The sequence below is a fragment of the Drosophila rhopaloa genome, unplaced genomic scaffold (genome assembly GCF_018152115.1).
Source record: "Drosophila rhopaloa isolate 14029-0021.01 unplaced genomic scaffold, ASM1815211v1 contig_178, whole genome shotgun sequence".
Lineage (NCBI taxonomy): Eukaryota > Metazoa > Arthropoda > Insecta > Diptera > Drosophilidae > Drosophila > Drosophila rhopaloa.
In genome coordinates, this window is record NW_025335059.1 from 4,106,422 (window position 1) to 4,129,524 (window position 23,103).

Here is a 23,103-nt window from a genome sequence, read left to right on the forward strand (position 1 = left end):
TTCATGCTGACGGATTAGTTCAACAACTCAACATGATTTGACCATTTTTTGTTCTCCATTCCAGGAGTAGTTTTTCCCTGCCCAATTTCTCAATTTCTGTATAGTTTTTTCCTCCTGTTGTTCACGCACAAATTGCACCTGAACAAAATTAGGCGGGACCCCTGACCAGAAAAAGAACCCATTAGATGGCACAAAAACCGAAACACCGAAAGACTGAAAGACCGAAAGAGGGGGTGTCGACCTGCGCTTAACAAACTATTAATAAGAGTCCGAGTCCGAGTCGGAGTTTCAGCCTTTTACAGTTGAGTGCGTTTTTGGCCTGGGATCAGGAGCAGCAAACCAAAGAATAAAAAAAAAGGCTAAAATAAAACCGCCTGACACTCATTTACGATGACCAGGCAAAAAGAGCAGCTGAAGAAGGTGTTAAACAGAGAGCTCTTTCCCTTTGTCTTGCCTTTTCCATAATTTCAATTTGAATTTGGGAAAAAGGTGCCAAAAAAAAATAATAATAATCATAATGGCAGGTGCTCAATGAAGTCATAATCATCGTGTTTGAGCAGACACTCGAGACAGAGACAATCATCAAACAGTCATCAAACAGCTGATTGAAGGCCTTATAAGTCATTCATGAAATTCCCTTTCAAAGCAAATATTTGCAAAAGAAATGCAGAGGGAAAAAACTGGGCAAACAAGCATTTCAGGCACTCAGACAGCTGGCAAAACAGTTGCAACACATGAAAATTGCCAGGACACGCAATGACATAAAAAGGCACGATCGGGTTAGAAAAAAGGCAAAACATCCGAAGAAAGACACAAAAAACCAAACGGAGAAGAAACCACAATTTTGGCAAATTATCACCCGAACCGCAGAGCGAGAAACTGCACCTCATTTTCGATGGTTGGTTGGTTGTTTGGTTGGTTGGTTGACTGGTTGGTTTGCTGGTTTTTGGACTCCCTAATGCCTAAGCACGTTCATGTTCCGTGTCCGTCACTAAACACCTGACACACCCCCAAGATAGAATTGGAATAAGCGGACATTTTTGTGTGAGCCTCAGCCGTAAAGGCAAACCCATAATTTTGTATTTTGCGTAAAACGCAGAAGGATCACGCCCATTTGCCTCTAAAAAGGAAGGATCGTTTCCTTGTGGATCATTTTTTCCCTTTTCGATGAGTTACGCGTGCGTTAAAACGATGTCGACTCCCTCGCTGAGTTGAAAACAGGTGGCAAATTGGGTTGGATCATCGGGAACATGCCAAAAATTATAAATCGATAAAGGGCAAGCCCTTCAAAATGAGTTCGAATATTGATTAAATGCCGATCGTAAGAAGATTCGATCATTATTATACTGATTATGATATAATGGAGGCAATTCCATTTTTTTCAGCTGGGAAATATTTTTATAAATTTACTGATGACTTCACTCAACTAATCTAATAAAAAATGATTAAACTTGTTTATGTATATAAAAATCACACCTAAATATTTTTGTTTTTTTGATAACTTCTGTCATCTATACATTTTTATGGGAATTTTGCTAAGTAATTTTATTTTCCCTGCAGAATATATATTCATTTTAGATGATTGTCCAGACTTAATCAACTTGACAGCAGTCGAATTAGCTAGTTTTTTAGAATCGTTTCCTCATTCATTATTTGTTTCTAATCTGAATCTAAATTTGACAAAACAAGATCATCTTAGGTCAGTCGAAGTAAATACAAACTAGGGTTGCCACCTCTGTCGATTTCCATTAGTTTTGCCATATACTTACTCATAAATCGCATCCTTATCACGTTTGTGTACTTCGGGTATTGCGCCCATTAGGTGATTACCGACCGGCGATACATGACTAGGTGTTCCATGACCCCCGGCCCCCGAATGGTAGCCGTGCATGCCCACTGTGGCCGCCGCCGCCGCGTGCGTCATGTGCGGAGAGTGGTGCGAGGGGAGGCCCTGCAGGCCGGGCGGCCGGTGTCCGGCGTGTGGATCGTACATGGCCGCTGCGGCGGCTCCGGAGTCCATGCCGTAGCCGTGTAGGCCATCGTCGTACTGCAATGTCCAAAAGGAACAAAATCGAACATTAGTGGGGGCTTTAAAAGGTACACAAGGAATAAATATCCAACCAAAACTGCTCATCAGTTGGCCATATTCTAAGGTAATTCATTTGACTTAATGTTTTCTTTTTTTCCGTGCTTTTTTATATATCTTTTGTAAAAGTAGATTTGAAAAATGAGTACAGTTTTAGTAGAATATTTTGTTCTTTTAGGGGCTATATAATCCTCAGAGTGTTGTTTCCATTTTTTTTTTAAATTCAAGTGTCACTCCAACTTTCATTCTAATTTTAATATATTTTCTTTTCCAAAATACCTTACTTATTTTTTATTTATTTGTTTTGCTGGCCAATGGAGTTCATAAAATAATATAAAAATAATTCAGAATAGAAGACAAATAAATGTCAAAACTCGAATATATTACCCTGTCCTATCGCTATTGCTTTTTCTAAGTGCAGCCAAATTAGCGGCGACATGAAATCTTTTTTAAACACACATATTTAAATACATTTTCTAAATTGAAGACTCTCGGCCAGCGAAAAAAAAAGAAGAACAAGCCGATAAAAAAAAAAACAGAAACCCAAGCAACAACTGACGACCTTGTGATTACTTTGCCGCTGCTTCGACATTATATGGATATATATACTCGTACATTTGCCAACCCATACAGCTGTGCTCCTATACATTTAATATCTATACATTTCGGTTACCTTTGTCTCGGCGCTCGTCTTTTCTTTCAACGTTTTTTGCATATTAATTAAGCGCCAAAAGCAGCAGACAATTTTGAATATTATCAGTTAATCTGTCCAAGCATTTCGAGTGTGTGTTTGTTCTCTATCTCCGGCCAAAGTTGTACAACATTTTGTGAAGCCGCGCAATTGCAAACAGGTTTGTGTGCAACGCCAACAACAATAGTAGTAATAATAACACCAAACCAACTGAGAAATGATTTTTCTTATATTTTTATTTTTTCTTTTTCAACAAAAGTTCAACTGGCGGCCATGTGTGTGTGTGTGTGTGTGTGAGTATCTGTGTGAGAGATTTTTATCATTTGTACTCAAGTGGCGTCGACTGAAGATACACTTCTCCTCTCCGTTTCACACTGCATAATTTGAGGGAACACGAAGAAGTTGACAAAAAGATTTTTGTGCAGCGACAAGAGATGATGGCTGGGCCCCCCCTTTTTCCCACTTTTCCCCATCGCGCAAGTTGAGGTTGATTTTTTATCAGCCTGGAAAAATCTTTGACACTAAATGAGCAATTGACTTGCCGTAAGAGAGTTGAAGTGCGAAAAGGGGGGGGCTTTGGCGAAAATGTCAAGGATTTGCAGCTGGAAAGGAAGAGCCACAGAGTCAGAGTATCTGTATCTGTATCTATACTTTGAAATAGTGCAGTGCGATTCATAAGGCAGCTGCATTTCAGATCGCAGGTGGCTTGAACAAAAAAAAAAAATGAGCCGAGTGGCAGAGTGGCAGGGAAAAAGCTTCTGCGACGATTGTCAACCTTTGAGGTTGGCAATCCTTGAGATACACACCAGAGATTAGTTTAGTGAGGCGGTCGTGCTGCCTCCGTTTTGGTGTTGTTGGCTGCTGGCTGTTGGCTGTTGGCTGTGTGCACATGCACGAGATACAAACTCATAGATACTACCGACTTGTCCGGGTTAGTCAGTTCGTTTTGGCTTGGTTTTCGGTTCGCCGGGGTTCAGTTCATGGCTGTTAAACTATAAAGTTGTTATGCTAATTTTAGTGTTGGTGGCAGCGGCAGCCGAACGCTGCCTTTTTGTTTCGATTTCTTGGCTTGGCGTTCGGTTGGGTTTGGTTCGTTCGTTTAGAAATGAGGAAATTGTGGAGCAAAAGCCTCGCCAACAAAGAGATCTTGAAAATTACCACAATTTGTACTTGTACATAAGTAATGTGGGAATTTGAGCCGCCGCCGCGAAGAGGAGCTCAGAAACAAAAAAAAAAACAAAAAAATCAAAAAGAAAACACAATGAGGGGTAAAAATCGAACAGGCAAATACACTTAGGTTTCGGTTTTTGCTTTTGGTACAACTCCCCGAACCATTTGGGCCAACTTTGATTGATGATCTCGGCTCGGGTCTGCCCATCTCCCTCACTCGCTGTCCCTGTCCCTGTCCCTCTTCTCTGACCCCTGCATTTTTCCCCATTTTTCTCTCGGCTGTTGTTTAGTGACCAAGCCATTGACCTTGTTGAATGGAAAAGCTCTCGGCCAAGCGGATCAATATAAGCCAACCAACCACCAAACAGTTGAGGCCCATGGTCTGATTTTGACAAGTTCAGCGTCGAAAATCCTTCAAAAATTTATGACGCCCCCCTATGGCAGCAACAACAACAACAACAACAGCAAAAGTGGGTGGTGGTGCTCAAAACTGTCAGTGACAGGCGCTGAAGGAGCTACGATTTTGCTTTTATTTTTGGAGCAGCCTTTTTTCGGGGGAGTTGCGTTTTCCAGCTCTTGTCCCACTTGCTGTCTGTCTGTCTGTCAGTGTGTTTGTGTTTCTGGTATGTTTTTGTCGTGTTTGAGCCACATTAAGTCATTGCTAAAAGCCAGCCTACTACTACCAACTGAGCAGCAACAACTCAATTGTACATTTTAGGCACAGCTTTAATATGCAAATTTCTCCCTTTTAGTTGGGGAATTGGAACTTTAACTAGTCTCACATTTGGATGCAAAGAACTTTAATCTATTTTCAAAGAATATTAGCTAAAATATATCTAATTGATTTTATAAAGAAAAAAATAAATATTGAAAAATTTAATGATGAAGAAAAACCAATAAACAACATATAAGATAACTTAACATGGTTTTGAAATAAAAGAATCTTTTTAGCAGTAAAAACGTTTTGATATTGATACAAACTGAAATATATACATATTTTTAAAACGATCTGCGCTCTTGAGAGACTGAAAAATTAAAGAAATATTTTGTTTGCGCTTTAAGCTGAGTGCCTAAAATGTAGTTTCGAAATCCTGCGTGAACTTGAAACTGAAAATATTGCCCAAAACGAAAACCGAGAGGCACCGGAAATAGCCGCACAGCAAGGACATTTTATGGTGTTTGGGGGGAGGGGGTTTGGGGGCGTTGAAAAAGGGGTAAATGGGTGGGTGGGTTTTATCTAGCGACGCCTAAAACTGACCAAAGGCCAGACGCCAGCGGCAGAAGAGTTATGAGTGCAGAAATGCAGCCAGACCAAAATGCGAGACAGAGATGGAGGAGCGCGTGTGTGTGGTGTGTGTGTGTGTGTGTGTGTGTGTGTGTGCTGGTGTTTTAGCCAAAATGGTGACAATGGCCGCCATTATACATAGTCGCAGTCGACTAGTCCACCACCCACTTTCCCCGCATGAAGGCCTCAATTTGTTTGTTGTACAACCGACTTCGTTTATCGATTTCTTGCGTTCTTTCGCCCCTCAACACTTTTGCTTTTCGCCTTTTCTATTTATTGTATTTTTGTGTTTTTATACCCCGAATAAAACAAAAAAAAAAGTCTTAATTGCGCTGGCGCGGTCGAAGGCCTAATCAAAATTAATTGTTTATCATGTTGTATTTGAATTTCTTTCCATTTCTTCTGTATTTCTCTATAATTCTTTCCCCTTTTATTTTCTGGGTCTTTGACTGTGGCTTTGGCTTTGCTTAATTAGCAGACGAGCCGCGGTTGTAGGTGTGTCCCACTGCCACGCCTCCTTCCCCCGATGAACAAAGTCACGCCCAGCTTTTTGGCGGCCTCAAAAGTTTTATTTGGTGTTAGACAATTAATTTTTGTTGCGTGCCTGGGTGTTATTTTAATTTACAGTTGCAGCATTGCCAACAAAACTCCAAACACGCTTCATCCTAGGCGATATTATTAAATTTTATTGCTAATAATAACAATATTATCGAGCAGGCAAACATCAAACGTTCAAGGCAGTTTGACAACAGTCGAAAACGTGCGCTAATTTTTTTTTCCTTTCTACCATTTAATTTATATCTAAAAACAAATACTTAACACAAGCGAAAAAATAAAACACTGAATTATATGCATAAATTTAAAGCAGAAAAATTAGATGCTCGGTAGCCAAATTGAAAGCGACCAAAGGGAAGAAAAAAATATAAATGAATTCTTTGGCATTTTAACATTTATCAAAAATCAACAACAAATGACGTCAGTCCGTGGCATTTATTAAATTAAAATGAGCCCCAAACTCGCAGACACAAAAACTGGCAGATGATTAACAAAAAACCAACAGAGCCGGACAACAGCAACAAAATTTGTCCAAAAAGGTAAATTCAAATTTCGTGTGTTCAGAAAGCACAAGCAACAAAAATATCGCATCAAAAATAAATCGAAAGAAAACGAATTTAAAAAATATTTTTAGCTACTTTCTGGGAATTTAAACAGCAAAGAAAGCGAAGACAATTTAATGGCCGAAATTTAAGGAAAACATTTGAAATTTGAATTGACGGGAAATTGTGGGAAAATGCAGTATAACAATCGAATAAAATGTATAAATAAATGGAGGGAATTTTTAAATTCAACTAAACAATGAATAGGTTACTGTTTAATTGGAAATGCTATATAATATTGAAAAGGTAATATACAAATAAAGGAAAATATACTCTAAGTAATTGGTGCATCACTCCAAATTAACTTCCTTTAACAAATAGCGCTTTACCAGCGATTTAATTAAATTGCTTTGGGCCGAGGACTTGGCCAACTTTCCTAACAAAATTCCAAGCGGAAAGAAACAAAAGTCTTTTGGAGTTGCCATTTTCGCCGACGTCTCCTGGCCGGGGCCAAAAGTTACTCAAAAATACGAAAATAAATTGCGTGCTGATGGCTCATTTAATTTAATGAGCGGCGTGCAACTTGTCTAAATGATTTTTCCTCTACTTTACAACACATTTTTTCTTCACATTTTTGTCTGTACACTTTTTCCTCCAACAATTCTCTGTTTTTGTTTCGCTCTGCCCCGCACGACCGTACTTTTTCATCGATGTATCTCCCTTCGAAAGAGTTTTCTACCAAAAAACAGTAATTCCATTTTATTCGATGAATATTAGCGAAACACTTTGTCTTAATGTTGGGGAAATTACGACAAAGAAAAGAGGCAGATTGTTTAAAAAACTTTTAAGCGTAAATGTAAAAAGAAATGAAACTAATGAAAACACTTCCAACGGCAGCTAGCGACCTCGTCAAACTTGGCAACTATGTGTAGTATGGATGAAAATAAAAATAATAATACTACTACTATGGCCATAACAGCAAAGGCAACAACTATAGCACCAGCAGGCACCGACCCAAGAATCAGGCACGCAATTTGATCATTAAACATGAAGCTCTTTAGCACACGAAAAACAACATCGGGTGAGATGGAGATGGAGAAGTGGAGGCCCCATATAGAGTCTTGCCCCCCGCTCCCCCCTCCCCACCATGCCCCTTGCAGAAATATGCATATGTAATTTGTTTATAAATATTCCTCTCAGCCTGACGCTTCCTACTCGCTCAATTTTCGCTGGCATGTGAAGCGTCTGCAGAGCAAATTCTCAACCAAGCCCGAGATATATCTGAAATCTCCAGATAAAAGTAGGGGATTCTGGGGAAGGAGCTCTCTTATGGGGCCGTGACTCATGCGGGAAGCTGGGAATTGCCCACTTAATTAGAAAAGGAATTCGCAGCTAACAAAGGTTAGAACTCTTGTGGACTGATAAGGAAAATGTGGGGAAAAAATATTTCCTAATATGGAAATGCCAAAATCAATGATGAATGTATTCCATTGTAAAATCAAAAATGGTTAAATATAAATGTTGATTAAAGTTTTTGGTTTAGAGTGTTTTAACTTTTAAAAATGTTTTTTTCTCTAGAGCATACAAATATTATCTGAACATTACTACTCCACCTAAATTTAACTATATTAAAATCGCCACCAATAGAGTACTATACAATCAACATATTTTATTATCTATACTTGAATAGCTTCTCCCTGAACAAATAAAAGTGTGCTAGCAACTAAATAGAATTCCCAACGTTTCCATCAACTTTTGTAAATGCTGTCGGCCACTAAAGTAAACCTCAGCATCGACTGTGGCATTTTCCGCTGCTCCGCTCTCCTTGATCTTTTCTATTTTGATTTTATTTCTAAAGCGAACACAAAAAACCAAAAAAAATATCCGAACAAATAGTGGGTAGAGGCGAGAGAACGAGAGAACGAGCACACGATAGACGAATTATATTTTATGCCACAAATTACGCTGCGGTTAACCTTTAAATTAAAATAACACCAAAACAATTTTTGTGCTGCATTTCGCAGGCGTTTGAAATGGCACACGAAGTGTTGTTGGGTAGGGGGAGGTTGAGGGGGCAATTGCAGCAGCTGCAATTCACATACATTTTTATACAAATTGCAATTGCACATTTCTTTTTTTTTTCATTTTTTTGCTCGGCCTCTCTTTCTCTTTGGTGGCATAAAATAATCAAATTAAATATATATAAAAATGCATGTGCATGGGGTGAGAAAAGTGCGAGAGAACCCGCGAAAATTGCTTCCCGCCATTTTTCGCAAATTACAGCAGAGTAGTCATTGAAAATGGTAAAAATAAAATTGTAAATAATAAAACCGCGAAGCGGGAGAAACTGAATGGATCGCTCTCGGCCCGCTGGCAATGTGCAATAAAATTATATGCATCAAATGCACACAGACCGACAGACAAACGGACAGACAGACAGTACGCCCGTATATATCGTTTTGCCCCGAGTCGAAAAATTCATTTGATGGAATTGAAATGGCGCGATTCGGGAAAAGAGCCGCAGGAGTATTACGAAGGGGGGTTAGGAGAGGTGGATTCGGGACAGAATCGGGTATTAAACCACAAGCGTAAATTTATTCGCCAGTAACACAGGCACACACACCACACAAAAATCCCGCGGGCATTCCATTTTCTTTTTTCTTCGTTTATGTATTTTTGTATTTTTCATTTTCATTTTGATTTTTCTTTACTTTTTTTTAATGCTCCCAAAGAGCACGGCCCACCTTTGGTAAGGGACTAACACAACCTCACACACTTGCTAATTGGTAACACACACAGCCATGTTTGAAGTCTTTTTGCTCCGTTAAATAAAAATCAAGTTCACTTCGCATGTCCATGATAATCAATTGATAAAGTCTAACTGCGATTTGGTAATAATATTGAAGAGCGAGAGGGCGGAGACTGCCGGTCACCTGATTAGCATATAATTTATGATCCAGATGGATTGTAAAAAATTATTACTCCGTTTAAACCGAGGCGAGAATTTATGCCATATAAACGTGATGGAAATGGTGGAAACATCGGGAGATCTCCAGCAGGGGGCTTTTTGGAGGTGAAGGTCCAAGCAATGTTTATACGAAAATCTAATAAATATTTATGGTGCGAAAACGAGTAGTCTTCTTGTGAATTGGAGAGCTTTTTAATAACAATTGTCTTGACCTTTGACTGTGTAATAATATTTTTGGAGATTACAAAAACCACCAACTCTTGCGAAATTAAATAAGCAAAGAGTGTGATATTAAAAATTATTAATTTCATGTCTTTCATGGCAATTTCTTTGACAGTAAATTGGCTAAACTAATTTTGTATTTTTAAAAATTCTTTGATTGACAACAGCTTTTAGACTGTTTCGCAGAACATTTAAGAACAAACACACAATTAACAATTTAAGTTGTTCTTAAGTATTTTGTTAGTTCATTTTTCTAAAATAGAATTCGAACATATTTCCCAATAAAATTAGATGCCTATAGGCTGAGTTAATTATATAAACTTGTTCCAGAAAATGACCCGCATAAATCAAATGTGATTTCGTTTCTACTCCATCACACACTCAAATGCTTGGTTAAATTTCAGCTTGATAGGGCTCTATTAATAAATAAGAGCTGTATTCAGTATTGAATTGATTAAAATGGGGAAAATTAAGAAAGTTTGAAGCCCGTACATAAAAAAGTACCCTGCATTTTGTGTTTAGAAAGGCGAAGGTATTTCTAACTCGGTTCCTTCTCTTCCTTTTTCTAATTATAAGTTTTAACTTTCTTTGTTATTGTTTTTCAAGTGGCACTACTAGTTAAAGTTATATAAATTGATAAAGAATCTTTATTTAAAACTAAAAACCATTTGTCCCGACGGCCTTTTGACTTCTTGACTTGGTATTAACTTGATTAAAATGCCCGATTACTTCACCGTCGCTACTTTTCTAAGGATAACAACACTCTCTGAGGACCTGCACTTATTTTTTCTATACAGATTCTGGATTTCTTGGTGCTCTACTTACCCTGGGCTGAGCCATTAATGCTCTGGGAGCGACGTCTAACCCGATTTGTGCCACTTTTGGAGTAGAAACAACAAATGGGGATGCAACACACTAACCGACGTCCCTCTCCGCCGCTTCAACTGTTTCTGTTTTAGCGGAGCTCTACTGTAGCTGCCGGTGTGGAGTCCCTTTTATATTTTCCAGTTCTTGACTTGAATTTTGGGTATTATTTTCTGGGATTTTTTATATGTTTTGCACTTTTACATCTATTCGGAAGCTTCTGCTTTTTGAATGCTTTGCTTCTTTATTTGCTTTCTTTTTTTTAACACAGGCACATTTGTTTAGATTTTATGTATTATTATTACGTTTGTATACTTGTTGTATTGTTGTTGTTACGCGCGCGTTTGTTGTTGTTGTTTTTTTTAAGCGGGAGATCTGTTTTTGTTTTTGAATGTTTTTGTTTTGTTTCTTTTTTTTATAATATTTATTTACATAGAATTTGTTTGGTTTATAAAAATCGTATACAATTTGTGGTTAGTTGCCGTTGCAGTTGTTGTTGTTGTTCTTGGTATACTCATGTATTGTGGTTGTTGTTGCAACATCATTTGTTGGTGTTGTGTAGCATTTGTTGTTGTCATAAATCCATGGCGTTTTCCGTTTTCTTCTCTCTAAGTTTCCTTGCCCTTTTCCTTGGTTATTTAGTAGTAGTTGTTGTGGTTGCTTGTATTTTGTCGTATACTCTTTTTGCTTTTTTCGTATAATATGCGCACTATTTATCACAGCTGCTTCTACATACTACGTTACTAGAGATGAACAAATTATATTGTTAATATATCTGGTAATATATTATGTTGTGTTTTTGCGACGGCAATTTGCGTTTTTTGTGCGGGGGGATCGGCGGGATCCCCTCGTTTAAAGAAATTCCCTCTGCGGCCCTCGAATAATAGTATTTTGGCCTTTTCCAATATTTTTCAAAATGGGGATTTTATTTTGTTTTTCTCAATACAAAAAACACACTAAAGAACGTAATGCAGAACGAGACGCGATGGAAAAACGCGCGCGATTTCCAAGTGTTTATTGTTGTTGTTGTATGTTGTTGTGATCGATGATGGTTTTTCCTTCGAAAACGCGCGTATAACGGCAATAATAATAATAATAATAAACTTCACCGACGGCAACGCTTCTCGCTTCTTTTTCCGTTAACGACAGAAACGCAACGCAACACAGACACACGTCGTACGCGGTTCGCAGTCAAAAATACACTGTGCGGATGAAAGATATTTCATCGAAAAACCAACCCGCCAGATACGTTTGAATTTCGTTCTACAGCCTTAACATTTGCTGTTAGTTAACAGTTGGAGAGCGGAGAGCAACAGTGAAGCAACAAAATAGCGTGCGAGTGAGCAGTGCCGACTGGTTGTCAATCAATTCGCTGGCCTGCTCGCCCGCTCTCTCAGGCACACATGCAACAATTGTGCCATTAACACGGCGAGGGCCATAACTCAGGCAGAGTGAGCGAGAGGAGTATATGTGGACATTGTTTATGCGCAGGCTCCGGCGAATTGCGGGCGGCGAAAGAGAGCGCAGGCGCTCTCACGTCCTGCGACGATGACTGATTTGTTGGTACGCCTCTTCTGTCATCCACACACAGGCACACACACTTGTCACATCTGTCTCCCTCTCTCTATTCGCCTCTTTTTGCGCAATGTTCGCCGCGTTTGAAATTTATTTGGCTTTGGCCAAAAGGAGACGGCTTATGGGTTTTTCGCCTCTGCCGACGTCTCCGTCGCTGCTGGCGTCGCGATGCGTGGCGTTGAAAATCAGCAAAAACCAATCCCATTTGTTATTTTCGCTTGAGTGAGTGGCAGTTGGCAGCTTGGCTCTCTTTCGCCGCACCTTTACAGGTTGAAAGAGAGAGAGAGCGAGAAAGGGGGCGCTTTTCAGTTGTCCATCAGCTTTCGCTCACTTTTCGCTCTCTTTTGGCACACTCGCACACACACTCGCGCGAATTGGCAACGCCTTCGAAGAAAAGCGGCAAAAAAAAAGAGAAGAAGCTTGAAGAAGACGAAGAAGAAACTGACGGCGACGACAAAACAAAGTTTCGCTGCAGTTTCCTTTTTTGTGACGGCGATCTGGCCACTTTGAAAGGATATGATCCTGACAACAACAACAACAACGAACAGCTGTTTGGCTTTCCCTATCTCTGTCTCTTTCTTCGCAGGCAACAACAAATAACGCGGCGATAAATTGCCAAAAAAAATATTCACTGAAAATTGCATATCCTGCAGGTCATTCTGCACTCCTGTCTGGCGGCTCATTCTTTTATTTTTGAATTTTTAATACCCTAAAAGAGGGTATAATAACATTAACAAATATCAAATATTTTTAAAGAGCTTGCCCAAGAAATAGCAGAAATATTGTTAGTTTAAAAAAGTTATGTTAAAGGGAATTCAAAACGCTACCAATTAAAAAAAAGAACTGTTTTAATGTTTTATATCTACCTATACCTAAGGATTAAAATAGTTTTCTTCGTCATCAAAATCTTTAAATTAGATTTAAACAATAATATATTATGCATTTTTAAAGAAGTCAAGGTATAATAAAAAACTACTAAGCTTTTCCATGGAGAAATTATTACATCTGAAGTTTTTCTAATATATACCCATTTTATTTTCTTTAAATTGCTTCAAATTCCATTTGTAGAGTTTGAGAATTGAGCCAATAAAATTCCTTAAAATATCTTTGACTTAGAATAATGTGGTTGCGGACTAATTTAAGTTGTCCAATTATTATGTTTTATTTACATTAATTTTCTGGTGCCAAGTCTTTTATATAATTTCCTTGATTATCTTCACATTTTCCGTAAAAGTCTCTCATTTAACCATTAACTAATCCCGATCTCCTATGTCCTTACAATCCAGGGTATCCCAACCGTCGGGTTGGCCCCAAAATCCCCGCTGTTGTTGCTGTTGTTGTTGCTGTCGTGTCGTCGTCCTCGTGGCAGTTTAAAAAGCAGTTAACACATATTCCCAGGCAATTTTTCACCAGCGTATTTTTGGCTTGGCGCTGCAGTTGCCATTACGACGAAAGAGAGGGCGATACTGAGGCGGGAAAGAGACGGGGTGCTTTGGCCGCCGTTTTTAGGAAAATGAAAAATAGCCTTGTTTGTTTTCCGACGCTCGCCAAAAGGATTTCCCGTGTCTGTTTTCGCTGGTCAAAAAGATGATGTTGCACTTAATCTGGTTGCCATTTCATCTCTGGCATCTGGGCATCTGGGTATCTGGGCATCTCGGAGTCCCCCAAATATCTTGGGCACCATGATATGGGGGTCTGTGTCCTGTCAACACTTTGACAAATTTATGAGACTTTGATTGATTTGCGGTCGCCTTTTTTCGGTTCACAATTCGCTTTCTTTGGCTTTCTGTTGGCTAACTTTTGTGCGGCTTCTCGGCCCACAGAAATCAAGTAATTTATGGGAAACGAAAATCACATAAAATCGAATCAATTAAATGCAATAAATTAGACCAAAGATTTAGTGTGGGAACTAATCGGTCTGATGACCAAATTAAATTTAAAACTCAGCAGATCGATTGTTGCGGCGACAAAGGTCAAGGATCCCAAACAAATAATAATGAAATAAAATGTATTCATTACAGACAGTAATTGCGTTACTAGGAATTGATAAGAGATTCTTGGAGCTTGTCAAATAAATTCTAATTCAAGGAAACACCATTTATTTCTATGAAAAGTGATACAATTTTAGGAAAAGCAAATTAACTTTAATAATTATTTATATTGGAATGATGATAATGAGATGAAGATTGTAACAAACACTTTATTTTAGATTTGTAAACTGGTGCATATTAAAAAGAAATCTTCTTGGCCACACTTTTTAGTCTTATATGTCTTAATCATTTTTCTAAAGAATGTAGCAATTGTAAGTTTAAATTACATTTAAATTTTAAAATAAATCTATATAAGTTCCTCTAAGCTAATTCAACTATTTTTTTTAGAAGAGTGAGCTCTTATTTATTAATCAAAACAACAAAGAAATCAAATTTAATTTTTTTAAAACCCTATATCTTGAGTTTCTTTGATTGCCCAAAATTTTAACTTGTATTTCTTTTTATGATTTCCGTTTAATTAAAAAGAAATATACTTGGTGAGAATCTAAGACAAAAAAAAAACAATAAGAAAGGGCTGTCGGCCCGAAAACAGCTCAAGTATTTTTGTAGCTGAAACAAGGCAGGAATTTAATTTAATATTTAGAACTTTGCCAAATTGAAGGGACCATGAAATTTAAATCACCCGAAAAAAAAGAAAAATAATCAAGAGGCGAAAGAGAACAGGGGGAGAAAGGGGAAGAGAGCGAATTTAGGGGGCTGGGTCTTCACCCACCGAAGGCAAAAAAAAAGAAATGAAAATGCCGAAAAGGAATCGACTCGGGAAAACCTCAAGGAAAATTGCATTTGGAAACTTCCAATCCCAGACGAGCGAAAGAAAGGGAAGAGCGAGTGGGAGGGGGGCAGCGGGGAAAGCTCTCACCCATACACTCACACCAATTGGGGGGCAGCCAATATGATTTAAACACTCACACACACACATATACATACAGTTACAGTGATGTTAACGCCGGCAGCGACGCCGACCGCGACGTCGACGCCGGCAGAGAAGTGTGTGTTGTGTGCATGACAATTCATCTCTTTCTTATAAACGCAATTTATCAAACGCAAACGACGAGCGACAGCAAAAGATGAAGACGACGACACGATATCAACTTGATGTGGCGCCATCTCACTCGCTCACTCACTCACTCAAGCAAAAGCCCGAATAAAAAAAATGGCACATGAAGAAAAATAGGAGTTGCCGTCGGCGCGCTTCTTCTTCTTCGCTGCAAGAGGAAAAAAACAAAAAGTGACTGAAACCGCCATAATCTTGACAGACAAGTGCACGCGCTCTCTTCGCCGCGTTCTTAATGGTTTGTTTTTGTCCGAATTCGCCGGAGAGTGCCGACAGAGTCTGAGCAAGACAGCCTGCGTTGCATTGCGTTGGAGCGAGAGGCACGATGTGTTTTATGGCAACACATTTTACAGCTGTTTCACAGTTGTAGAATCACTCGGTATGTTAAGTTGTTTGAACAGTTTTGAAGTCACTGAGGACTTTAGGATCTTGCTTTTCTTTAATAATTTGTAAAATAAACACTCAGGTTTTCGATTTTATTGTTATGCTTTTCAAAAATATTTCACTGAATTTATTATTTTATAATTTTTGTAGTTCGATTTCGTTAATGTACATTGATCTATAAACTTATTATACTCTGAATTATTTTAGTTTTCAACTAAACTGTGGTATTATTAAATTAAGCAATACCATTTTTTTGTATCACTGATTTATAAAGTTTGAAGTTAAAGTGTCTGTTTCGTAGTTTTCAAACGCGCAAATTATTGTATTATATTATTATGTTTCGATTTTTATGTTTCCTAAATCGGATTGCCGCGTTCTTCTTAGTTATATTTCTTTTAAAAATTATTTATCATTTCGAAACTCAAATATTCCAATGAAAGGAATTTGCTTCAAGCACGGGAATTCACCAGTTTACCTGCATAGTTACCTGTTTTGCAGCTTCTTCCTTGAATCTTCCTTTTGCCTACTAATTTTTTTGTGACTTTCAACGCTTAAGAAGGTCCATAAAAGGCTTAGGACACTTGTATATAAATCTACCTGATCTATTGCGACTCACACCCTCTACACAGAGAGAAAAGTACCAACATTTTTGATAAGATCTACTTCTTTAGAGATAGTTCTTTTAATTTGTCTAAAATTCAACGCAATTACAAGAATGCCCTATCATAATTTAGATATGATCTCAAATAATTGTCTTCTTTTCTCTGTGCAGTTAGGGTATTGTGAATTTTCCCTAGTTTTCCTCGAGTCATTATTCAGCCTACTTTAACTGACCCGAAGAAAAATCGATGGCAAATTTGCCGGTTAAACAAATGTGCCGGGTCATCCAGGACGATGTCCTTTTGGTATTTTGGGCTGTTGTGCTCTGCTTTTGACAGCCGCCGACAAAAGTGTCAATTCCATTTCGGCCAGCCGACGGGTCTGTCAACAAACGTGGCCTACACACGCCCACCGCCACCCGCTAATCTCAAGGACACCGCCGGAATCGCCATTACACTCCGTTTAAAGTTGAGTTGTTGTCTCTCGGTATCTTTTTTATGAAAACGTATAGTGGACAATTAAAAGGGTAAGGATGAAATTATTTAGATATTACATTTTGAAGCTCTACAAATATTACAGATCAACGGAAATCTATTGATTAATAACTTTGGCAAAATGGAATTATTAGTATTTGGACTAGAATTGGTAACTTAATAAAATGAAATTCATTGAGAAGAGCCAACAAATTTGGTGAACTGGCTATTACATACAACAAAGTTTAAGGTAATAAACTTGAAGTTGTTCATACAATTTAATTATTTAAATGGTTTTTGTTCAAAATATTTTCATTTACTATTTAAACAGTAGCATGTTGATTAAAATTGAAAGCTTTGAAAAACTTAAGCACTTAATATAGTCTTCATTTAATATCAATAACACTATTTCGGGTTCACTCTTTTAATCATCCACTACATATTTTTTATATCGAACTTAATTTTTGCCACAAAGTTAATTTCCAGGGGACTTGAGGTTCCCAACTCACTTACCTGCTCCGTGGTTTTGATCATACTTTACCTGCAAGAGAAAGAGGAAAATTGAGTTAGAGAAAGGCAGATAGTCCACGTTGATTTGAGGAAAAGTCAGAAGGGAAAACATTGGGAAATGCAAATGAGCGGAAGGCATCGGGGATTAGGATGCACCGAGTCCTTTGTCCGTCCGCATGCGACCACATGTGCCGGGCACCCCCTCCCCCTCCCCCCCCCCTTCCATTGGAAAAATCCTCATCCCGCTCCCAAGTGACTCATCCCTCTCGGGCCGGTGATCTTTTCCTGGCACATTTGTCGGGAAATGTTTTCCTTCTAGCTGCCTTTTGATTGATTGCCTTGGAAAACCACTTGAAACTGTCAAGGGCGCAATCGAGGGAGGGGGAGGGGGTAGAGTTTTCCAGGGGAGTGAGGCCATCGAAATGAAGTGAAAATCACTTTTACACAGATGGAGGAAATCGTTTTCCTATGAAAAACTACTTAGCGCAAATGGGGGCGGGGGCCAGAAGATGCATCATGTTAATAACTAAATTAAGGAATGAGATACCACTTCTAGGATTACCAAAGCGATTGCTAAAGAGCCTTCAATTCGTCAAGGGAATATATTTCAATTGAAACACTATAGTTAACAAAGTAAAGTAAAGAATACAGCTAACTCTAGTTCTATATATATCTCGCTTTTAAAAATGTGTGTTCTTTATCTGCAAATTATAAGAAGCACTTATTTAAACTTAATAAAACAAACTGCAATGCATTAACTGAAGAAATAATCAAGTTAAATAGACTTTAAAACTGTAAAAGATCTATACATATATAACAAATTATTCAACAAAAAAAATAATGGAAATTAAAGTCACAAAAAAAAGTATAATACCTTATTTTATAATATTTCTTTTGATTTAGAGGAATAAATACCTGTTAATGTCAATTAAGCTGATTATAATCTTATTTGTCGACAAACTACTCTTAAATTGATGCCAAGAAAATATTTGGAAACAGAATCATTGCCAGAATGTCATCCAAAAGAAACTTATTTTGAAAATGTCAAGAAAATCTAATTGAGAAGCGATAGAATGAAAACCCGACGAAGAAAAATTCCGGCAAATGAAACAACAAGAAACGCACAAAATAAATAAATTTATGTGCATTTCCGTTATTTTTTCGAGGTTTTCTCTCTTGTTGTTTTTTTCCTCGGTTTTTCCTTCCGCCAAAGTAAATAACAAATATTATTATCGCATGACCAACAGCAGCAGAAGCGAAGGAAAAGCAGCCAAAAACATGGGTCAGTTGCAAGGGGGAGGGGGTGGTAAAATAATGGTCAGTGGGCTGAGATTGGGGGCTGGATTTTCCAAGGCGTGGCCTTCGGTTGCAATCTGCAAGTGCCAAAAAAAATTCTCAATAGGAAATTGAAGGAAACGAACGAAGAACGAAGGGATGGCTGATCAAAATTACATCAACAATTCAATAAGCATTTAAATGGAAATCCTACTATGTTAGACGATGATTAGGATACAATAAATGTTGTGTTTATTTTAAACTTAAAAGAAATGTATTTATTGTTAAATATTATAAATGATTATAAGAATATGTTATGGCACAATTATAGCAACTATTTTTAAAGACAAAGTAAGCAAACCAATAAAAAATAAATGGTTTTTACTGATACTATTTTGGTTAATTCTAAGAGTCATGGCTTATTTTAGTTCATCCTATTGATTGCACACTGTAAAAATATACAAAAATCAAAGCCATGGGTGTGGAGTGCGATACGAAGAAGGGGACAGGAAGCAAAGTTGTCCGGGGGAACTGGAGAACGGAAGCCGCCGTCGATGTTGCTGCTGCTGCTGCTGCTGTTGCATGTTGCTGCCGTTGTGCAAACAACAACAGGAGGAAAACAAACACACAAGAGCAACACCAGCAACCAAATCGACTCAATGAAATTATTAATGGTCAGCACACAAAAATGCAGTGCAGCCAAGGAAAGGCGAGAGCAGCACGAGCGGCAACACGGCAGCAACATGAGGCACCCGGCAGCAACATGAGCTGCCCAGGAGCAACTTCGATGTGGTCACCCGAAAGTGGAAGAAGGCAGAAGAATCTGCTCCTGGCTGGCCGGCAAATAAATAAATAAATAAACAACAAACTCTAATTAAACGCCGTTGCCACTCCTCCTTTCCTCGGACCCCCTCCCCCCCTCCTGTCACCCAGTTTTCTGTGTGTATTTCGATAAGGCAACCTAACCAATTACTCTTGGCCATGCCCCCACCTTTCGGGGCCCCCTCCTTATCGTGTGGGTCACAGTTTGTGGACTTTCGGCCTCGGAGACCTTTTTGCGGACTCTTTCCTCGGACTCTGGGGCTTGTTAAAAACTTTCGGCCAAAAATTCAATCTGTTCGAGTCGCTGCAAAAGCCGAAAAGGAGTTAAATCGCATAGGAGAAACACAAGAGCAGCAAAGTGCAACAATTCGCAAGGATTCAAGGTCGGGCTAAATACGCTAAGAGCTTTGGGGAAATCTCACTAATTTAAACATAAGTCCCAAATCCCCGATACATCGCTTCTTCATAAAGTTTGTTACAAAGAACTGCATTTTGTAGTTAAATGAATGAGCCATTGAACTGGACTATCTGAGCTATAGCAATAACGCTATGGTCAAGAATAAATTTGAACAATCCGTTAATAGCTGGAAAAATATTAGCTAAAATATATTAAGATGTATACATTTTACTTAACTATTTATATTTATGTTAGTTTACAAATATTTATTTATAAATTTCAAATAAGTTTCAAGCATATAAACAGTTTTTAAATATTTTTGCATCTATACACAAATTGACAAGAATCGTAAAGATTTTTAACAATAATAATATAAATACTAAACAGTTTGACCCAATTAGGAATTTAATATTTCTCCAACTTAGAGTTTGACTTGCTAAATTAACATAATCAGAAATGCCAAACAAATTTAACGATCAACTGATTTTCTACTCTAATAAAATTCATCTAAAAATGTTATATCTCGATTCTTGTCCAATTAGTCAAAATATTCATGACCCCGGTGACCTTTTTATGGCTTTAGTTAAACATTTTTGGTTCACATTTGGCGACCAACTGGATTTCAGCACTGTTATAGTCTTAAATCTTGCGAAATGCCGTAAAATACCAAAACCAAGGAAATGCTGCCAAACCGGCTGACTAAGCTGGCCAAAAATAATATATAACATTTGTTGTTCTTGCTCACCGACCATTTGCATAACAAAAACAAAAAAACCTCAAAGATTAAAAACCGAATGAAATGAAACGAAATTTATAAATTGATTTCGAGCGCGACTAAAAATAAAAACAACAGTCGCAGTAAAGATGGGTAAAAGCTGCGGGGATCAAGAATCGGAAATCAGGATTTTGGGAATTGGCCGATTCGTTCCAGTATTTGCCATGCTGGGCACGACTTTGCTGTTTCAGCAGAATTATTGCATTTTGAATATTGGCATTTACGTCAAATTAAATTTAATTGTCAGTTCAGCTGCAGTTTTTGGGCAAAAAAAAAGTTAAGCGGCAAAAAATATTCGAAATTCTGGTAACAATCCAATCTTATTTTTTAATGATCTTAAAATGTGTAAAACAAAAAATGTCGAATGCTCGAGAAACTCATTTCATGATTTTTTCATGACTGTTTCCCTTTTACTTATATGAACCGAACTAAAATAAAAATTATAAAGTCCATTAATTCCAACATCTTCTTCCTATTTTATTTCATTCTTCTTTTCTCTTACAATGCTAAAAATATTTTTAGGAGTTAATACTTAAAAAAGATCTAATAAATGAATATTTCTGGAAAAAAGTAACCAGGTTTTATAAAGAGCATTCAAGTTATCAAGTAATCCGCCCAAGCTCGCCAATCGAATAAAAGGTTGGGGACTGAAAAAGAAGAAGATAAGAAACATCTCCACCGTTAAAGCGACAGAAAAATTACATTAACTCGCAAATAAAAGGGCACCTTTTCATTTTGGAATCAGCGGGTAACGATGACGTCGATTGCAGCTTGTTAATCGCGTTTCCTAATTATCAAAACTCATAAATTTCGATTAATGCGCGATTCTTGGCGATCCAAAAGCCTCGCTTTCCCCGCTTTCCCCTCCTTTTGGATGCACTCTTCGCGGTGCCATAAAAAGCGAGGGGAAAGCCGAAGCCGTCGAGGAAGAGAAAGAGAGAGAGAGAGAGGGTGAGAGCGAGCATTTCCCCTCCGAAGTTTACAGCTTGGAAAAGCCCCTGTTGTCTCGCTCTCGCCCGTGAGCTTCTGCGGACGAGGGGTGGTCTCATTTCGAGCCCGCCACCATTATGCCATTATGGAAAGTGAAATGGATATATCGCTAATGCGCCTGCACATAACAAGGTCGGCAATAAATCAAAGGCCTGGAAGCTGGGGGCGAGATGGGGGAAAAGAGGGGAAAGCGCTGCCAGCGCTTGACAAAAATCAAATCAAAATGCCATAAAATACCCCACTGCGTATCGCCCCTCTCCCTCTCTCTCTCTCCCCATCTCTTTCTGATCCGATGGGTTGGCCGGCCGGGCAAACAACAAATGAATTATTTGCAATTAATTGAGCGCAAATTTGCAAAATACTTTCGTGTGTCTGCGCGTACGTCTGTGTGATGATGGATATGACTGCCACTGTATGGGTGGCGATCTCCCCGATTGCGTATACGCCCTGTGTGCCTTACTGGTAAATAACAAATAACAAAAAAACAGGGCTCGTTTCAGTTTATTGAGCAATTGGCTGAAAAACAATTTTCCCAAAAGTAGACGCTTGATTTACAGCTCAGAATTAATTTATGTGACTTGTGTTTGATGCTTTGGCTAACCATATTTTCTGACTAAAATACATTTTCTTTATAAAGATAACTCACCTCAAAAAGTAGCTAAGATCAATTGATTTGAAGCTTTAAATAACATTTTATTCGATCTTTTCGCCTCAAAATATATTCTTGTTTTTTTAGTTTTACATAAACCCTTGAATTTTAATTTGTTTTGAGTAGTTAATATAAATACCATTTTGGCAAAGGTCCTATTTATAAAAATTATCCAGAATAGCTATTAATTACTTCTTATTTTTGTTGATTTGATAAAAATGATTTCTATTAATTCAGATATTATACCTAAGTTTTTTGCTTGAACGAAATCAAAAAGAAAATTTTCTAATAATTTATTATATATTGCATTGGGTTTTTGTTAGCATTGTTTGATGTCAGTTAAACTAAGTTATTAAACAATTTTTTTAAATAAGAATAATAGTGCTAAATTAAATGCTTAAGCCAACATATTTTGAGATATGTGTCAACCAACTTAAAATCATGTCTTCTAGCTGCAAAGTGTCCTTAAATTATAAACTTAATCATCATTTTGAGCAATTAAGAGATTTATTTTAAAACAATTTAATGTATGGTATTTAAGGCCAGCTAGTATATGGGGATTAGCGAATCATTAAGCCTAATTAGCCCGACCACAACAATTGCCACCTTGTAGCGATCTCCGAATGGAAATTCTCCCACAAAAGTTTTTTACGACTGACGAAATGGACAATTTTGTGACTTCATGAGTGCGAGGAAGTCTATAAATTCAATGAACTCGGCCAGAACAATTTGTGATGTCAATTCCTGATGTTTACACTCACAAACCCCGAAACACACAGAGACAACTTTCACATTTTACGAGTTTTATATGGGCCCTCAGTGCGATGATGACGATGACGTTGACGCTAAAGACGATGATGGTATTTTCACTTGAGAGTTTTACGAGCAACAAATTGCGCTACAAATTACACGATAAATAGAAAATTATGACGAGAGGCGAGTGTAACCCTCGACCGACCCTTTCGCCGTGGGCCCGTCGTAAAAATGTCTCCCTGGTTCCCCGAATGTTCTGTCATTCCACCAATCTTTCCTTCGAGGCCCCCTGCCTGCTTTACAGGCTGTCAGAAAGTTTTGTTTGGTGTAAATTCAATTGTTGCTCCGTTTATTGATATTTTATTTGGGCCGTCGAGTTTTTCCATCGGCGATGCACTTGGAAAGTCGTAAA

At 38.0% G+C, this 23,103-nt stretch overlaps 1 protein-coding gene across 3 annotated transcripts in view; it reads right to left on the minus strand.

Moving 5' to 3' along the window:
• Positions 1 to 11,607, minus strand: part of LOC108044489 (homeobox protein homothorax) — a 108,821-nt gene extending 97,214 nt beyond the window's left edge. For all 3 annotated transcript variants that reach the window (XM_044459156.1, XM_044459157.1, XM_044459155.1), the window contains exons 1-2: positions 10,345 to 11,607; positions 1,770 to 2,047 (exon numbers count right to left, since the gene is read on the minus strand). In XM_044459156.1, coding sequence (XP_044315091.1) covers positions 1,770 to 2,047; positions 10,345 to 10,359 — 293 coding nt within the window. In that variant the 5' untranslated portion in view covers positions 10,360 to 11,607. The remainder of the gene's footprint in view (positions 1 to 1,769; positions 2,048 to 10,344) is intronic.
• Between the last annotated feature and the right edge of the window lie 11,496 nt (positions 11,608 to 23,103).